At 42.5% G+C, this 20,545-nt stretch overlaps 1 protein-coding gene across 2 annotated transcripts in view; it reads right to left on the bottom strand.

Annotated features, from left to right (window-relative positions):
• CSMD1 (CUB and Sushi multiple domains 1) overlaps positions 1-20,545 on the bottom strand; it is a 1,753,128-nt gene that overhangs the window by 9,884 nt on the left and 1,722,699 nt on the right. The window contains exons 58-67 of one of the 2 annotated variants that reach the window (XM_060291350.1): positions 17,431-17,607; positions 16,622-16,801; positions 14,210-14,383; positions 13,748-13,921; positions 11,979-12,052; positions 10,774-10,885; positions 8,271-8,450; positions 6,957-7,001; positions 3,955-4,116; positions 267-379 (exon numbers count right to left, since the gene is read on the bottom strand). In XM_060291350.1, the coding sequence (XP_060147333.1) occupies positions 267-379; positions 3,955-4,116; positions 6,957-7,001; positions 8,271-8,450; positions 10,774-10,885; positions 11,979-12,052; positions 13,748-13,921; positions 14,210-14,383; positions 16,622-16,801; positions 17,431-17,607 (1,391 nt within the window). The remainder of the gene's footprint in view (positions 1-266; positions 380-3,954; positions 4,117-6,956; positions 7,002-8,270; positions 8,451-10,773; positions 10,886-11,978; positions 12,053-13,747; positions 13,922-14,209; positions 14,384-16,621; positions 16,802-17,430; positions 17,608-20,545) is intronic. The other variant, XM_060291351.1, reaches the window with a different exon arrangement.

Genomic DNA, 20,545 nt, shown 5'->3' with positions numbered 1-20,545 from the left:
GAGTTTGGTCCCCACCCTTACGGTGGGATGTGGCCTGGATCTAAGCTCTCTGGCAGGAACAGCCCATTTGCTCCTGGCCAGTTTGTTTCTCGTTTCTTCCATCATACAATGAAGAGGTGAAGTGGCCACGCAGCTGGGATGAGGGCCGGCTGAGTTTTCTCTGGGCAGACAGGACCTGACCAGGTCCTCTCGGAAAGGAATCCCCCTTGGCACCCCCAGCTCTGCGCAGGCGCGGTGATTAGAAAACCCTCCTAGGAAGTACTCACGTAACCATCCAGTCCCCAGTTGTCGTTTTCAAAGTTGCTGACAAAAATATCCACTGGGCCTTTAATTTGAAAAGCTTTCAGAAGTAAGTGGGCCTCTTCCTTCTTGTAAACGCCTAGGAAAGGATCAGGGGGTTATTCTTACAACATGGGGATGCTTATGAGTCAGTAATGCAGGCATTCGATCCATTTGATTTGGAATATGGTACAGAGATGATAACGTTTTAAATCACAGAGATTAATATTTTTATTTTTAAATTTTAGCTTCAGTACTTTTTTCCTAAAAATCACTTCTTATGAAAGTCCTTGTCTTATCTTTAAGTATTATCTATTTCACTCAATTCAACATCTTACCCCACAGAAAGAACAAAAGTAATATGCATAAAATTAATTAATTTTTTAAATCCAGCATTTTTTGTTTTTTGGCGGTACGTGGGCTTCTCACTGTTGTGGCCTCTCCCGTTGTGGAGCACAGGCTCTGGACATGCAGGCTCAGCAGGCATGGCTCACAGGCCTAGCCGCTCTGCGGCATGTGGGATCTTCCCGGACCGGGGCACAAACCTGTGTCCCCTGCATCGGCAGGCGGACTCTCAACCACTGCGCCACCAGGGAAGCCCTAAATCCAGCATTTTATTCATATTTTACTCACTTCTGAGGACAGGGGTATGTAGAAAAAAAAGAGACCATAACCTAGGAGATTAAACTACTGTGTATGAACTAAACAAGCTACAAAAATGTATTGCACAGCACAGGGAATATAGCCAATATTTTATAATAACTTTAAATGGAAATTCATCTATAAAAATCTTGAATCATGGGCTTCACGGTGGCACAGTGGTTAAGAATCTGCCTGCCAATGCAGGGGACATGGGTTCGAGCCCTGGTCCGGGAAGATCCCACATGCCGCAGAGCAACTAAGCCCGTGCGCCACAACTACTGAGTCTGCGCTCTAGAGCCTGCAAGCCACAACTACTGAGCCTGTGTGCCACTACTACTGAAGCCCGCACGCCTAGAGCCCGTGCTCCGCAACAAGAGAAGCCACCGCAATGAGAAGCCCGTGCACCACAACGAAGAGTAGCCCCCGCTCGCCGCAACTAGAGAAAGCCCGCGCTCAGCAACAAAGACCCAATGCAGCCAAAAATAAATAAATAAATATATTAAAAAAATATTCAATCACTAAAAAGTGACAATTGTGATAAAGACAACTATGTTGAAAACACACACGGGGAGTTAGTACAAAATTATCATAAAATTTCAACATGGGGAAAAAAATAAATATTTGTAAATCAATATAAACAAAGAGAGACCAAAACAATAACCCCAAATATAGCTACTTATACAGATGAATTGCACCTACTAAAATGAAATGAGCAGCAGGGTGGCCAAAGGGTGATGGACATACTTGTGGAGGCCGTGAGACCCTGGGCGTGAAGTGATTGACAGTCACACCTCTTAGCTACTCATGAGCTCCTCGGAATGACTGCTGAGTGGTATTGCCCAGGGGTGTCACGGTGTGGCAAGGGGGAGGATGTGTTTGCAGCTACGGCTAGTTCCCTACTCAGAGGAGGCTAAATAAGTAAAGAAACAAACAGATATTCAATAATAATAATGAACCCAAATGTCTTCTGTGTAGAGAGGCAGCAGGTTCAAGGGAAAAATCATGGTGTTCGCTTCAGGGACTCCAGCAGTTCATTCCCAGCAACTCCCATTAGACAAGTGAAACTCTAACATCACAGGAAGAGTCTCCGCTGGCCCATCACACAGGATGGAAGGGGACCCACGGACAAGAAGGACCACCTATCATGTCCACCATCAGCAGCTCTGTGTTTCTGGCATCCAGTTTAACCTCTAAAACTCTGAACCCCACTTTATACTCTATCAGCAGAAATAAACTATATATTAGGCAACTTTTACGGTGATGAAATGAGAGCACTCAGCAGACCACCAGGGCCCCAGCTGGCCCTCCGTGGACGTTAGTTTCCCTCCTTCCTCCACAACCCCTCCTCATGAGAACACACGTGGCAGGTGGACTTATATCCACTTGGGACTCAGCCAGAACAACCCTTGATCCACTCGCTTTCCCAAATCCAAACCAGAGACTTCCCGACACTTATCCATGGACATCAGTTGCATCAAAACCACACTAGAGCCTTTTCTTTGGGAAAAAAAAAAATCCAAACTCCACGAAGAGAAATAATATCTGAAGGAGATGGGTGAGAGCCTAAGAAATCTGAATGTTTTACAAAGTCTCGGTTTGTTCTGACACAGGACTAGACTTGAGCACCTGGTCTAAATCATTTATACATTCACAGGGTCAAGACGCAAAGCACTTTTGGGGCCCCTGGACCACAAATTCATAAATATGTACCTGTTTAAAAATCTTTGAGTGTGAATTATTTTTCTTTTCCTAAATCCAGAGTATGTGTACCATTTTTAGATGTCTTCCCATCCAAGGAAACAGGAAAGTGAGGCGTGAGGGCCGGGGAGAAGTCCTGATCTGCCCTCACACTTCCTAGAGATGAATCCATGTCTGTCTGGTAACTAGGGAGTGTGCGGGTACCATCAGGGGCCCCTTGGTGTTCAGAACCAGTGCTGGGGCTTGTGGACAACTCAGAGTCTGATCCCCTCAGGAGTCAGTCTATAGAAAAAGACACATGGTTGTCAGAAGTGAGATAACTGAAAAAACAAAACGCACTAGATTCAGTCATGAAGGTAATTCTGTGTCTTATTGGTTGAGAGCCTGGGCTTGAGATTCTAATCGCTGAGATTCTGATGGCAGAGCTCAAATCCTACTTCTGTCATATCCACTTAGCAAGGCCACTGAATTTCCCTGAGTGTCTCTCTTTTTTAATCAGCAAAAAAAAAAAAAAAGTGTTTAATAAGAATACACCACAAGGGCTTCCCTGGTGGCGCAGTGGTTGAGAATCTGCTTGCCAATGCAGGGTACACGGGTTCGAGCCCTGGTCTGGGAAGATCCCACATGCCACGGAACAACTAGGCCCGTGAGCCACAACTACTGAGCCTGCGCGTCTGGAGCCTGTGCCCCGCAACAAGAGAGGCCGCGACAGTGAGAGGCCCGCGTACCGCGATGAAGAGTGGCCCCCACTTGCCACAACTAGAGAAAGCCCTCGCACAGAAATGGAGACCCAACACAGCCATAAATAAATTAATTAATTAAAGACTCCTTTCCCTTGTACAATTCTCACCCTTAAAAAAAAAAAAAGAATACACCACAAGATGGATGTAAGAACAGAAAGGACAGTGTGTATATAAAGCACTTAAAATAGTGAGTGTCTGGCATATAAATCAGAGCCATTGCTCTATTAACTGAGATACATCAATAAAAACTCACCAGGAGCAAATGAGTTAAAAGAGAGAGAGAAAGAGAATAGCAAAAGAATGAATTCTGGAGACATGAATATCTGGACATAAATCTTACATCTTTGACTTAAGACGGTCTGTGTGTCACCTTGAGCTCATTAATTCACTTTTCTGTACTGGTTTTGTAATCTTTAAAATGAGACAACAGTACCACCCTGTCCTGGTTACTGAGATGATCCAGTGAGATGCAGCAGATGCAAAGCCAAGGTAACGTTAACCAGCACTTAACGCGCGTTGGCGCCCTCTCTGCGAGAAGCAGGAGGGTCTGCCCGTGCTCACATCCGGGCTAGTGAAACCCCTCGGCACCTACCTGCCAACTTCAGCTCCCCCTGGGCGGCTTCAACGAAGGTTGCGTTCACCTTGCTGCTTGTTGCGTTGAACCAGTCAACAGTTAGGGTTGCAGGCTGTCTTTTCCCTAAATATTCGTAATATCCCTTCCACACTGAATGGATGAAAAATACATCTGAAGGAACTGTGGGGGAGAAAAGGTGACTGTTAGCACCCACAGAAAAATTCCACTTGGATATCCTAATACACAGAAGGTATAACGTTGTTCATTAAGACAGCACAGCAGTGACAGTGATGGAGACAAAGATGGTCTATCTGCGTGTCCCTGCACAGCAGGGGTGAAAATCACATGACCCGAGCAGGGAGCAGGGACAGTGCTGTGAGATGCAAATACACATCTGTCACCTGGTCGGAAAAATCTTGTAGATGCCAGCGCACACCTATTTTACCAGGTCTGGCAAGGCCAGAGTGCAGGGTGAATTGGGACTCCCGGTATTAGGTTAGACTGTATCAGGCTTAATAAATACATTAAACTGACCTGGAAAATCACTACTGATACTTCATTTAGTATCTAAGTCTACTTACTTTGGAAAGACTTAGGAGGCTCAGAAGAAATGACAGCATCTGTCAGGAGCCTTCTGCCCTCAAAAAGCCTGCATTTCAAAGCACCACCATGACTGCACAGACCCAGCGTATGAAGACAAAGATGTTTTATTTCTTGAGGTCTTTATTTTGTAAGTAGAGCCAATCTCTCATCTCTCTCTTCTACTCTTTAATCTCCTTATAAAAAATAGTCCAGTGTTGGTAAGAAAGCTAGATTAAATGATGTCAGATGGCATCTTTTAAGTTCAGAAACAAAAGGCAAAATGTCTTCTTAAAATATTACAAGTCATCTGGGACAGGAATTCTTGCCAAGATTATTGAGCTATTCTCTCTTTTCACTGGTTAGAAAAAAATTATTTTTCACATTTCTGCTAATAAATATGCAAAAAATCCTGATACTTTTACAATATTGATATAAAATTTTACAGGGTAATTGAGATAAATCTACATCAATGATGCCACTAAATTTCTATTTGCTTTTTGTCTCATGATGTGTGTAAACTGTTTAACTGGACAAGATCCACCATGAGTGGAATTGGTCAGAACATATTGTTGGAATTCCTAGGTAGAAAGAAAGATTTGTGTCTCCCTAAACATATTTTTTAGCAAATGCACTTATGGCAACACGTGAGGAGGACAAAGCATAGTGTCCCTTTTCTTTCCTGTCCCATTGGCCATTGCCCGTCTTCCCAGACAGGCTGACCCTGTAAGACATCACCTAGTGACAGAAGAGTCGGAGAACAGATGTCATCACTTCCTATGGCTTCGATGGACCCAACTTCCTAATAATACTAATTATAAAAATTGAATAAGTTTGAAGCGGAGCTATGACACAGGCATCTGACAGAGTTGCTGACTGATCAGTGACACTGAACAGGTCTGCCCGTCGTCAGCAGCGTCACTGAGGCACAGTCTTAATCAGCAAAGCCCAAAATGCCTTGTCAGCCTTTTCTAAAATAAACAGCCTTTAAAACAACGTCAAGATTGTCTTCCCTAATCAGACGCATACACTCAACTGGAGCTGTGAATGCACTTGTTTGGGCCTCGCACTTAGGTCCCTCTCGTTGGTGGATCCGAGTGGGTCGGCCTGGCTGGTCTGCCCAGTGGCTGGTCTGTGTCCCGCTGTGACCATCGGGGACATGGAAGATGATCTTTTCTGGTCTCTGTCCTCTGACCTGTTGCTGGTGGTTTGCAGTGTGCTATAACCACCGACAGGGGAGGTGGTAGATGGTGCCTCCTAAACAAAGACCCCTGTTGAATCAGTACTTCCCTTCAGAGAGGGTAAGGCACGCTGACGGCGTGTCTGCAGCTTCAGAAAGAGCCTGCAGACTTTTCACGACCACCGCAGCAAACAGAACAGGACAAACACACCTGCACCACCAGCACCACCACCACCGACTGTGTCGTTTTATTGAAGAAAACGTTGCCTCTATAGAGCATTGATTACTGTATTTGATATGTATAAATAACATTTACATAGAATCCTCCAGAAGCTTTTTTTAAGGTAGATTTTATACTTCACGGTGTACATTGGATGGATTCCTTTAACTATGCTGGAACTTTTTGCCTCATCTAAGAATTAAACGCAAAACCCAGCACCGTGACTTAACCACAGCATTCCACATACTCTTTCCACCTTTGATCCTGAAACGGAGCTTTATGTCTGAGAAACAAGTACGAAAACCTGAGTAAGGAAAACACCAGAAAAGGGACCTTATATATTTATAAATGTTTTCTGTTTCTGTTAAACTTTTTTTTTAAAGTTTGACTTACATTATAATTTGGGGACACATGGTATTGTTTAAATATTCTCTAAATTTATAACATAGACACAATAGGCCAGGTGATTTGGAGTAATGAACATCTTCGTTAGGAAATAAAACTGCATCTTTCCCATCTGCTATGGCATGCATTAAGCAAGGTACCACACAACAAAAAGCGATAATTAACGTATTCGGAGGCAGAGGATGTCTGAATTACGGAGACACTTGGGGAAAAAAATGGAGCCCCGCATTTGAATTGCTCGAATTCACAGCTGATGCTGTCATAAAGCGTCCTTCACTGTAGCTTCCTCATTTGGAGGAAAGAATCACAACCCTCTTTATAAGGCTCTCCATTATACCACATTCTGGGTCAATATTTGATGTCCATTTCTGCCTACAAAATGCCTAAGGCACCTTTTAATAAAACAGTGTGTGACAAGGACAAAGGTTTTCCTTTTAAGTATTGTTCCATTAACAAGCCATAGTCATGAGAGAAAGAGGAATCTGTGTAGGCTTGGTGTTTTAAATAATTGAAACATTAACTTGTTCATCGACTAATGGAATCAGAAATTTGCATGTTAAAATTTGTTTCACTGCACATAGTAGAGAACAAATCACTTTATTTGATTTAAATCTATAACTGTTCTGGTATACAAACCTGGAGTTTTAGTAACTGTTTCATTAACTTCTCTCACTCCTTTACCTACAAGTAAAAAGACAAATTATCACTTTCAAAAAACATTTATTTTCGAATAAGTTTGAAAAAATGTCAAATTGAAGCAATGTTCCTTTCTCCAGATTTCTTGAATGCACAAAATAGGAATATCTTACACATATCCATTTTAAACCCTTATATTCACAGCAGGATATCCTTTGCTTTTGTGGGAAAACTGAGTTTCCTAGTGGAAATCAATCTGGATCTGAAACGCGCATATCCACTTAGTGTGTTACAACAGAGAGCCTTGTAAATGAGGGTGTTTATACCCCTTTGTCACTCCTGTTTGGAATCTACTGCCCCCAACTGAGAGGTAATATACAAACTCACTACGACTTCATAACCCGTCTCAGGTTTCCAGGTCCCCAACCTAATCAGTGAACTCACAAGTTAACAGTCAATAACATCAAAATATCTCCCTGCAGAATGTTTAACTTGGTCTATCAACTTAGATTTAACTCATAATCTCTTTGCTTTTATAGTTTTGTATCAAACTACAAATTATCACTTTTTTAAAGTGTGTATTTTGCTATTTCTGAGAGAGAGGGGCAAGGGAAACGTAAGTGTCTTTATTCCTAACGTGAGAGCTACAGACAGGCTCCAGGAAACTAAAGCTAAGGGCACAGGCTTCATCACACTCCGTAATTTCTGTCTGTGCTGCTTGACTCGCTGCATGACTAAGCAGGGTTTGGTGGAGAACCTGAACGGTTAGCTGCCATCACATCTGACTCAGTTATTACTCTTATTTGTCAATACACAAGTTTGTGAGTTCATTAATGCATCATTTCCGTGTTATTGCTTTTGTAATTTTAAAAAGCAGAACCAATGTCAAGAACACATAAACTTACATTTCACCACCAAATAGCTTGTAGTCAAAAAATAAGACTTAATTTTATACATTCACCAATATTTGGTGATATTTGCCCATTTTCATTAAAGAATACATTTTCCAAAAATATACTGTATATTTTTCCTTTTAACTCAAAATGTGTTTCTCTTTGGCTTAAAATGTGATTTGCAAATAATGAAATCTGCATATCTCCTTAGTCTGTGCCACTACTGTAGCCAACACTGACTACACACATGTTCGCACACACACAGCTCACACACATTAAGCATGGATTTGGTCGGGGTGACGGACATTGCTTCCAAGATGCTATTTCTTGTGGGTCTTAAACCTGGACACTAGCCTGATGGGCAACTGACACTCATCCTTGCTCTGCAGGGACCCACTTTCACATCTCACCAGTGACTTACTTTTACAGACAGGTGACTTCCCTGTCCATTTCATGTCCGCTTTACACGTCCTGTGCTCAGATCCACCCGCGAGGAAGAATCCCGGATGGCAGGTGTACACTAAGGTGTAACCGAAAGTGGGGAGGTCGATGGCCCTCACGTCCGCGTGGGCTGGCGTTTCAGGCTGGCGGCAGGCGTGAGCTGAAACGGGATTTAATCCATTAGTAGTCCACTGCAGCCTTAGCATATGTGTCTAAGGAAATACAGCAAAAAAATTGGAAATGGCTATGAAATCAGTTTACCATTTAAAACTGAGAATACAGGAGCTGTACATATCACCGACATTCTGGTCTCTGCAGCTTTCAGCACAACAAAGCCTTGGTGTTTGCCAGCTCGCGCGCTCTCTCTCTCTCTCTCTCCCCCCCCTCCCTCTCTCTCTCTCTCTCTCCCCCTCTCTCTCTCTCTCCCTCTCTCTCCCTCTCTCTCTCTCCCTCTCTCTATCCCCCTCTCTCCCTCTCTCTCTCTCCCCCCCCTCTCCCTCTCTCTCTCTCTCCCCCCCCTCCCTCTCTCTCCCTCTCTCTCTCCCCCTCTCTCCCTCTCTCTCTCCCTCTCTCTCTCTCCCTCTCTCTCCCTCTCTCTCTCTCCCTCTCTCTCTCCCCCTCTCTCCCTCTCTCTCTCCCTCTCTCTCTCTCTCTCCCTCTCCCTCTCTCTCCCTCTCTCTCTCTCTCCCTCTCTCTCTCCCTCTCTCTCTCCCTCTCTCTCCCTCTCTCTCTCTCTCCCTCTCTCTCTCCCCCTCTCTCCCCCTCTCTCCCCCTCTCTCCCTCTCTCTCTCCCTCTCTCTCCCTCTCTCTCTCTCTCTCCCCCTCTCTCCCTCTCTCTCCCCCTCTCTCCCTCTCTCTCTCCCTCTCTCTCTCTCTCTCTCCCTCTCCCTCTCTCTCCCTCTCTCTCTCTCTCTCCCCCTCCCTCTCCCACTCCCTCTCCCACTCCCTCTCCCGCTCCCTCTCCCTCTCCCTCTCTCCCTCTCTCTCTCTCTCTCTCCCCCCTCCCCTCCCTCCCTCTGCTTGCCCTCCTCCTTCTCTCTCACTCCCTCTATCTATCCACCTATCTATCTATTGATATCTATCATTTATCTATCTCCTTCTCTACATATGTGTGTGTAATGTGTAGAAATTTAGAATAGAAATCATAGCTTTAAAATAAACACTTCTAAAAAATAAAACAAAATAAACACTTCTGACATACTATTAATATAAATAATATGTTAAATTTTACTAAAAGAGCAGTACTTTAAACTAAACACATACACATTAAAGTGTATTTTAAAATATGCTTTGATTTTTGTCCAACGGCAACTAGAAAATTTACTGCTCAGTTAAATGAATAATTACTTTTGTTCAAAATTCGATGTGTGTTTAGAAAATTAATTGAAATATAGATCCTTATTATCTTTAAAAATATCATTTATGAGTAAATAAGGTTGTAATGTTTAGATCTCAACTTATTCTTTATAAAGTGCACAATTATGTGTCAAATAAAGGACTTGGCCGATTATTATAAGTTTACATTATTAAAATCATGAATGCAATCATTTTAAGTATCCTAATATTTTGCACTTCAGCAAACTTTCAAGGTAATGAAGACCTATTCCACACACACATACACATATGTGTATATACATACATAGATGTGCATGTGTGTATCAATATAATATCTCTATATATAATATCCCCATATATAATTTGAGTAGAGATTCAGAATAGAGATGATACCTTTGAAATAAATATACATCTGATAATACTGATATATAAGTACACAAAAATCACACCTTATATACTATTAGAAGATTTTTGTATAACATCGTACTTGTCTTTATGTCTAACCTAGTAAGAGATACTACGTGGCACTAAATTGGTAAAGGATGAAAAGTTGATAACTAATCATTCATACAACATTTCTCCTAATTCTCATGATTAAGTCACAGAATAAAATTTGGTCCTAAGTAACTATTTGAATGATCGATTCATATATAGACTCCGAAAGGAACACTTCAAACATTTCTATTAATATGCTGACGTATCACATGATCTCTAATAACCTGAGATGAACATACTAGGAGAATAATGGCACAAGTAGGTTTTCTCTCCGTGAATGTTAACTATGTTATCCACTGATCTTTGGTTTGGGGCAGTTTCTCAGACTTAAGTGCCTCGGTATCACCTGGAGGGCCTGGGAGCTACGGACTGGACCCCTCCCTCTTCTGCACTCCACCCTCCCCTGGCCCCCAGAGCCTCAGGTCCCGCGGGTCTGGATGGGATCTGGCTCAAGATTTGCATTTCAGCCGAACCCCAGGTGATGCTGCTGCTGGTTCCAGGGGATCAAACTTTGAGAAACAGGAGTTTAGGGAACTGAAAACAATCAAACAAACAAAAATAAGTTCCTCATTATTTCCCGGGCAGGTAAAACACTCCCCAGCTGCTGGAGAGTAGACAGGTCCCTGCCGACCTCGAGCAGGGGTCGCACTTACGGATGCACTCTGTCTGGATGCCGCTCCACGTCAGGTTCGCCAGGCAAGTTCGCGTTGTAGAACCTTGAACGTGGTAACCTTTTCTGCACCGGAAAAACACCATGCTTCCAACCTGGATGGGAAACCCAGTGAGGAACTGCTGAAACCAGGGGGGACCAAAACTTGGGTTTCTTATGGTGAGTCAGTGAGAACGACACACACGTGCAGTATATTCCAGTGTTCCGATATATTTGGCCCTACATGTCTATATGCCAGAAGATGTTACCTGAGCCTTCAAGGCCACATGTGAGTCCCAGTATAAAATGTGCTGGCTTTAACCTACGTCCTTGGCAGGGTGTACGAAGGCCATCAGGAAGGGGCCAGTGTGCATCAGGGCCAATCAAACGAGAACATTTTAAGTTTCAGGAAAAACAGGGAGAAGTGGCTGAAGAAAAAGGACTTTTATTCTAAATTATTCTAAATTATTAAAAGGACTTTTATTCTAAATTATTCTAAATTATTAAAAGGACTTTTATTCTAAATTAACAGGACTTTTATTCTAAATTAACAGAGTGTGCATATTTACCTCTGGCTTTCAAAGCCATCTGATCAGAGACCCCTGAAGTCACTCGATTACTTAAGGTGGTTGAAACATTGTATTTCAAGCTTCATTACTTTCCATCTTTAGGTATTTCTCCAATATTCGTGTTAATGTACTTTTTATTTAAAAAGTCAAATGAACATTGAAAATATTCAATATTGAGCATGCTAACCACTCTTAGAGTTATGAGAGATCATACAGAGAAGAGATACCATACAGGAACCCTAGACTATGGGGCCTGAACACATTTTCTTCTTCTGTTTTTGTCTCTAGAATTTAATACTATTCACCTATTCTATCAGGTCACCAAACGGGGTCTTTTTATTTGTAGCTCTTCAGTGGCAAGTCACCCTGCTTTGAGATTTGCTGTGTCAGTTCAGCAGACAAAAAATATAAAAATATGCCTGCTTTCAAATAGAAATTAATATAGCAGTTAATACTGTATAAATAAGATACATACAGTTATCTCAGTGTTAACAGTTCAAATAACAAGCAGAAATCCTCTCTGAATGGATTTTGTTTGGGCAAATGTAACTTGAATCAAATACGGTACATAAAAACATATGTTTAAGTATCAGTTTCCTTTCAACGTAGAGAAAAACATGGTGAAGTAAAAATGGAGAACCTCGTATCCTCTTGAGCTATTCTGTATTCCAAACTGTGGGGTACCGGGGTCCGGGCAGGTGTTGTGAGCAGGATCTGAAATTCACAATTAAAACAACAAGTTAGAGAACCAGGTATGGTTATTACCGGGACTCTAACACTTTTACTAACAGGTCTCATGAAATTCAGAAGATTGTGTTTTGTCAAATGTGCAAGATGTTTTGCACAAAAGTTTAAAATTAAATTGCTCTTTTTGCCTTTTTTTCAGATATTTTCTTTAGATATTAATTTTTAGTGCTTTAGCAGACTCTGAATTGCTCTGTATATTATTTTCTATATCATCAGAATAAGCACATTCTTTTCCATTCTCTGGTTTAATTTTTCTCTACTGATGTATTGGTTGGTTAATAGTATATTATCTTCAATAATTATCTATTATGATCATTTTTTAAGGATTTAATTAATTACCATCTCCTTTGGCCATATATTACATTACTCCAAATGTCCTGAATTAATTTTCTTCAAGATTTCAAAATGAGGAGTATACTTAATGCTTAGAAACAGAAGCATACAGTAGACCAACACTGATAATTTTCCAAAAAATGTAGTATTTCAGCCATCAGCGAGCACTTCAGCTTTACTATGGCTGCTCTCCACTGCTAGTGGGAAAACAAAATAGATAACTTTTTTTAAAAAGTATGTTTTCAAGAGAAACTAACATATCAGGGGAAGAAAAACATTTTTTTTTAAGTTTTTCAGAAATAGCTACAGTAAAGCAATAGTTTAAACCAAGTGGCAGTAAACATTAACTAGAAAAGGCAGTGCTTCAATGAAATTATTTCTAACACTGTATTTTTTTTGGTTCCTGAATATGTATTTTTTCCTGAAAAAATCATTCATAAATTAATATACAAAAATGTACATACACATGAGTAAATAATGTAATGACAAAGGACTATTTTTTGTAAAAAGTGTTTTTTAAAACATCTTTAGATTTCAGTGCAAAAATGTACCCCTGGTACCTCTTAAGTGCCACAAGAGCAAACTCAAAAAACCGTATTAAGCAGATACGATTTAATTTCTTAGAAAACAACCAAGGATATAAATCATTAATTGCTTGCTATGCGTCTTGTGCTCAGGAGAGCTGGGCGAGCAGAATGACCCTGGCCATCACCTTGAGTCTGCAGGAGGAAAAGAGGCTCTGAGTGGAGAATGGAGGATTCAGGTCTCTGTACCGCTGATGGAGTGACTTTCGACCACTGTAATTTCTACCTGAACCCTTTCCATGAGACAGAGATTAGGTCTAAAAATGAGGGGTTAGGTCACATACAGAGTGTCTTCTGACTTGAAGTTTCATTTTCATGTTGGAAAGTCAACAGAGCACGAGTGTCCCTGCAGCCCTCTCTACCGTGGCCAGCGGTGCAGACAGTTTAGTGGGGGACAGGGGGACAGGAAAGCAAAGGCTCAGGTGTCCCTCTGGTGCCACAGCAATAGTGGCAGCTTCCGCAAAGCACTCTTCCCCCTAAAGAACGTGGCTGTTGGTTGAGATGGGCAGGAGATAGAGGGACTGGGGTAAGAGAACAGACTCTGGGAGCAATTTTTAAACGACTCGTAACATGAACTGCCAACTCAGTTGGCACGATTTAAGAGAGGCTGCCCATCAGTGTAGCTGATTAGCGCCTACGCAGAGCATTACCTATAAGAACGTTATCTATGTGCCCACAAATGGTCCAGTTTTAAAATGAAATGTCCTCATCCCCAAGCCCCTCAGGGCTGTCATGTCATCAGTACCGATGCAGGTGGGCTGTGTGCCACTCCACGTGCCATCCGCTTGGCAGACTCTCCGTGATGACCCCACCAGGATGAAGGGAGATCTGCACTGGAAGAAGACTTCAGATCTATAGGTGAAGCTTTTCCCACTGAGTCGTCCCTCAGCAGGCGTGCCCGGGTCTCCACAGAACACAGCTGTAGAAAACAACCGAGACGTCGGTTCGCATTCTGTGTCCCTGGATTAGCTTAACCTACTAAACTTGTTTAACTAGTTTCCATTAAATCTCTAGGTATCACTATTAAACCAACAAATGATGAAAAGAACAGAATCTGCCCTTGGGCAGTGGAGTCTCAAACTGGAATTTTTACCTATTGTAACGTGGCTATAAATCACGCAGGCTCTTTTCCTCAGACTGTAACCGAGGGTGTGCATGTTGGTGATTTGCAAATGAGACCGGGAGCCGGTTCTCCCAGAGGACTTACGCAGGCATTGGGGGACCTCTCCTTTCCACACGCCACGGCCTTCGCAGGAGAGGATGGCGGGGTGAGAGAGCTGGAAGCCCTGGGCGCAGCTGTAGCTCACACTGGCGCCCCAGCGTAAATCTGATCCTTCCACTTTCCCATCCTGAACTGGAGGAGGTTGACCACACATGACAGCTGTTTCCAGAGAACACATGGGATTCAACATTCTAGAGTTTCCACCACAACCATAATGCACCCAAGACTAACCTGCGTTGCAAATGACATCTACAAAGGGCTGCATTTTTTAATAGAAGATTATTGAGAAAGTAAATCAAAATAATAAAACTTTTCTCCAATATTTCTTCATTAATTTAGATCAAGTCCATAAAAGCCAAGCAAGGTCAAAAGATATCACACTGTAAAAGCAAGTGTGGGATTAAACACAACAGTCTCAATATGTATAAGACCAAGAAAGAAAGAAAGACTGCTGTTCGATTTGTGTCTTTTTATGTTGTTTACCAGAGACAAATCCAGTCAGAACGTGGTCCCATGACATGAGTACACACTTTTGAATTTATATATACAGATGGTAAGAATTTCTCCCTCTATCTGTATTTTTTTCTTTATATAAAGATAGCATATAATTTCCAAAAGACATAGTCTGTTGATCCATTTGCTGAAGAATTAAAAACCAGTGACTGCATGGTTGAAGAAGATTCTGTAAGAAACCACTTGCCAGGGTTTTATCACAGTCTAGGAGCTTCGGGCCAGAACACGGTTCTCACAAGTGACTCCCCAGCTGGTGCTGGCGTCCACCGTTCCCACTCCAGCCATCATTCTAAGATGCCTTGTCTAAAAGCTTCCCTGAAGATCCAAGCGCTCCTAGACTTTTCACATTGGAGGAGGTTTGCCAGTGACAGTCCAGGCAGCAGGAGGCAGCAGGAAGGAAGACTCACCTATATTCTCTCACTTGCAGTTTCTCATGGGCATTCGCACGCGAGAAAGACACACAGACCCAGAACCACTCATGCACAGCCGGAAGCTGGAAATGGGCCCTTCTCTTGCCATTCAACCTTCTCTCTGTCTATTCAGCAAATATTTCTGGAGAATCCCTATGTGAAGACTGGGGGCATGTGTCTCTAGACAGACGACATCAAGCGGCAAGGCCCCCAGGTGGGAGCGGTGACGAGTGACATGGTTCCACGGAGGGGAGGACGAGGGCGGCCAGCGGGAGAAGAGTTCAGGCGGAGAGACAGGTCTCTTCTGCAAGGGGCTGGCTGGCCAGGGAAGTATTATTAACGCAACAGAGGGACAGAGACCCACACAAACATGTGAAGTCCCAGGGACCTGACAATCTATGGACAAGTGCTATCGACAAGCTCACGTGGCCGCAACAGTCCCAACACGACTGTGTGAGCTTCACTACACGTCCATGTAACACCTGCTCCACAGCAGCATCGTATCAATAACTGCAGATGGAAAGAAGGGTGGAAGACAGGGGCCCTCACCCTCCAGTGGGAGGAAACCAGGGCGCGCCCAGAACCGCCCAGGCCAGGAGGGTTGGAAACACTGCCGTCAGGGTGCGGAGGTCTCACCCGAGCCTCACAACAAGCTCTACACAAACTACCTGTCCTTCAGAGCCCTCTGAGCGTGGCGCCTTCCTCGCTAGGGCTTCCTCCTGCTCCAGCTCTCCACTCACGGTTTTTATCTGTCTGCCGTCTAATGAAGAGTCGGGCACCCCTTTTTAATACCCTCCCCTCTCCCTTCCCCTCTGGCCCAGCTGACAAGAGCCCGCAGGCTCCCTCTGGTGTTGCTGCAGAGCCCTAACTGTGCAAATCCAGCCCCGGTACAGCTGTCACCCCCCTGCCCCCCTGCTTCCCTCAAGCCATGCAGACACCTTCCGCCCGCTCTGCTCTCCCTGGAAAGTCTGCTGTCCAAGTCGTAAATCTTTCCATACCATCTCCACACCATGTGGCATCGTTAGTCTCCGCATCCAAAGCCCACAGAACATCACGCACTGACAATCTCTGCCCCTCTTCTGCCTTATTTGATGATTGGCTTCTCTCTCTGACCTGACTCTACGTCCCCGTGGTAACAGTCCCTATCATATCTGCCACAGACTTAACACGGCCACGTTGGCCAAGAGAGCAAAGCTGGGGTTCACAGCACAGACTCCAGAGGGAGTGTGACTGCCAGTGAACCCTGATGTCTCCAAGCCCTGATCTGTGATCCTGAGCATTTACTAAAACCCTCTGTGAGTCAGTCTCCCGTCTGTAAAGCGGAGATTAAAGTATTAAGAAAATGAAGTGACTTAATATTTGCGAATGAGTTTACAAGAATGCCTGGCACATAGAAGGTCTACAAAGAGGCTTGCAAAATGAAATAAAACGTAACTCAATAAAGACTTCTATATGCGTGAGTAGAACCACAAACCTTTGCAGGTAGGTTTGCTGTGATCCCACGCACTGTCTTTGGTGCAGCGGATAGTGGAGGACGTGGCAGGCTCCATGGTGTAGCCGGGGTTGCACTGGTAGCTGACCGTACTGTTGAAGGTGAAATCTGTCCCAAACTGGAGGCCATTTGCCGGCGTACCTGGATCTCCACAGCTTATAACTGGTAAGTGAAGAACAAAAGAGTCGGAGAAACACATTATCATGAAATGACGTGTTCCTGGTTTCTATTGAAGTGACTCTCCTTAAGCTGCTATTCAGAGTGGTTAAGGCATGTGTTATTACAGCAATACCCCCCTCTCTCTGTTTGACAGTCTTACTGGCCGGCGGTCAGGAGGCTGCATGTTTGGAACCGCTCGTTTCTATCCCACTGGTGTGCGGGTGACAGCTGGCACCCATGTCCAGTCCTGGGTTAGGCGTGATGAGGGGTCACACCACAGAGTCAAGCACAGAGGCACAGGCTGAGATCAGAGAACCAAGCACCTGTCCCGTTTCCCTCAGACTAACTGGTCTACAGAGAGAACAAACCTTGACTTTCTTGGACCTCAGTTTTACAATATCCAACCCAACCAGCCATTCAAAGCACTTTCAACCATATAAATAAGAAAGTGAAGAAAAATCTAAAAGTGTTTAATAATTGGCCATAATATCAAACATATGTATGATATGATATAATCCTGTTTTCTCTATGGATTAAAAAAATCAGTACAACACTATAAAATCAATTTATTTTCTCTGTCAGGTAGATGTCACTGTGATGCCCTGGACCCACCAGGACAGCAGGCCACTCACGTGTGCAGTCGGGGGCTGTACCCGTCCAGGTCCCGTTGGCGGTGCAGTGCCGCGTGGTCAGCCCCGAGGTCCTGTAGCCGTCCCAGCAGGCGTAGACCACGGAGCTGGAGAACAGGACGCCGTCGCTGCTGACGATCATGCCGTGGGTGGGCGTCCCCGGGTTCCCACAGGACACAGCTGTGAGGGAACAAAACCGGGCCGTACAGAGAGACCCGTCACCACGTGAGGAACCTGAGAGGCCAAAGGCCATCGGGGTAGCAGACTGCTCATTTATTCCAAAAATCACAGGACACGTAACCATGGGAAACTTTTCCCACATATTTTACTCTAAGACTCATGCCATTCTCTTATGGATGAGTTACAAATGTGCAAGCTACATGTTTGTATCGTCTTTTCTAAAACGCATTACTTCCAAACAGATGAAAAGATGAGTTAAAGCACTGACAATTCAAAACCACGGTGGTCTGCGATTTAACATGCTTATAACAAACAGTAAAAGTATCATCCTCTTTTAAAGGGTCTGTATGACACTAGTGACTCAGAATTGTCTCCCTCTTGCAATAGCTGAGTTAAAAAACCTGGGCAAATCAGGTCATATTTTACATCTCCAGGACAATTCACTTTAAAAAATAAGGGAGGCCTGAGAAATATGAATGACTACACTTAAACTGTTCTGTGAAACGGTCTCCTCAATGTTCCCCAGTCTATGGGCAGCTGTGTTAACCGGCTTCGGAATGGCTGCACCTTAAATCTCTCTCCAGACGACTGCAATGCCATGTACAGGCATGAAGACTTCAGCTAATGCTGGGCGGTGTAACAGATCTACACTCTGAGTATCTGTCATGTGTATTCCTTCGTCAGTGAACAAGGAAACTCAGCAGCTGCTGGGTGTGTATCAAGGTGAAGATTTTAATCCATAACAGGTTTTTTGCCTTTTTCAGTCAAACCCATTTACCATAAAGACGGTTATTTTTCCTCCTTAGCCTCGCACAATAATGCACAACAGGCAGACATACAAAGAATGTGAATTTTAATAACCACAATGTATCATGAGTTCTTTTTCTGAAAATGACCAAAGTATTTGCAAATACTCTTGCCTACTTAATTGCTCCACTTTCAAATCTAGCCTTGAGAATAAAGACACACTCTTCCTAAAAATGTGAAAGAAAACAGATTGCAAAGTAAAAGCCACTATAATGGAAGTTTAGGGAATTCCCTATTATATTATGTTAAAAAATGCACATACTCTCAGGTTGGCCTAGATCTTGTTTGACAAATAAAAAGCACACATGCTGGTGCTTCTATGCCTGTGCCCACGTCGGACATAACTAATCAATTATAACCCTCTTCCCTGATGAGTCTGGGTTTTGGACTTACAATCCCTTCGAACACAGATTGTTCAGTAGTTTCTTGGTTGGCATTTGAGATGAGATATATTTATCAATCTTGAAGCAGAGGATATCTAACATTCTCTAAAGCTCAAAAGTTCTTTGATGGCTGTGACACAAATAAAAATTTCACACTGCAAAAATCCAAGCTGTTGGCCTATTCAAGACAATTCCTCATCCATTCAAAAAATACTGATTCATCATTTCCTGTGCACAGTCACTGCACACATGTATGAGTGCAAGCCTGACAGAGCAAAGAATTATATTGATCTAATTCATAACAAAAGACACCTGGGTATATCATTATATTTTATTCTAATCATATCTGCTATTAAAATCCATGTAGCAATTTTCAAAAGTGATCTGTGAAGGACTAATGCTAAACTAAAGCAGGTCACTGTTGAAAACATATTCAACTTAATATATTGTCAGTGAAAGAATGTCCCTCATAATAATGACATCCTAATGTTTATAAAGTTCCCTCAAATATTGTATCCTATAAAATCAAATTCATGGTTAACTTTTTTTTTCCTGGCAGGGACACTTTCACTGACGGCTTTGCCTATGAAAATGAGGGTTAGAAAACAGAGTCAACATAGCTGTTTTTACATCAAGGTCTTAATGTTGTAAGACATACGGGGACTATATCACTAAAGCAAAACAAGAGATTAAATGTAGGGTCACTAGAAGGAAGACAAGATTTCTTTCAAAATTACAAGTTAAAATTCCTTTTAAAATACATCTTTTTTTAAAGTACATTTGGTTAATGTGATTCCTTTCGGTAAAAGATTATTTTCTTTTTATCAATTTATAATAAAATAGCATTATACTTATTCCAGATGCACTTTATTGTTCATAGACATCAGTACCATTCACTTAGCATGCTGTATTAGGAAGATTGCTGTTAAATTGAGTCAAATAGTTATAGGTTTGACTCTCTGATCATACAAGTTAAATAAATGTTATTGATCAATTCAAGTTCTCAACATGTAGTGTCTTCACTGTAAAATGGGTATAAGAAAGATAATTGCTCTCTGTTCTTGTAAGATTACACATACCAAGTGTAAAACGCCTAGTAAACAATCTGGTAGATTAGTAGTAGTACTAGTATTATTATTTTCATTATCATCATTTCAATCCCATTTTAGTCCATTACCTGAATAAAAGGTCAACTTTATCATAATCTCGTGGCAAAGAGGATTAAGAGTTGCCTAATGCAACTAACCCCAAAGATGTAGTTATATTTAAGCAACTTGGTAAGATATATCCATTTGAAAAGTAAGTCAATGAGCCTGTGATTAAAAGATGAGGTTGCTAACAAAAGAAAACATGGCTTAAAGTGATGAAAATATATTATAAATTTAAGTTCTTTGATGTTGAAGAATTTTTAAAACATTTTTCTTTTGTGATGCATGACTCCTCCTCTTTATAATTTATTGCAATATCCATCAGGAGCTAATGTTTTTAACAGATTCAGAGAAGGTAAATTATCAGGAGGGAGGTGACCTCGGTTAGGGGATTGAATATATAGGTCATGGCTAACCTTTGTGGCAATGAAAAAGTCACTGATAACCCCATTTTCTACAAAAAAGAATATGTGCCCCGAAGATACGGACCTACGATAACAAGGGAGAAAAAACATAAAGCAACAGATTCTCCAAAAAAGTTTTAAGACCTCTACATGTGGAGAGGGGGAGTGGGAAGGGGAGTTAGTCATATATCCTACC

This window comes from Globicephala melas, chromosome 21, assembly GCF_963455315.2.
Source record: "Globicephala melas chromosome 21, mGloMel1.2, whole genome shotgun sequence".
Classification (NCBI taxonomy): domain Eukaryota; kingdom Metazoa; phylum Chordata; class Mammalia; order Artiodactyla; family Delphinidae; genus Globicephala; species Globicephala melas.
The sequence above is the reverse complement of the archived record's forward strand: the minus strand, read 5'-3'. Positions and strand labels throughout refer to the sequence as shown.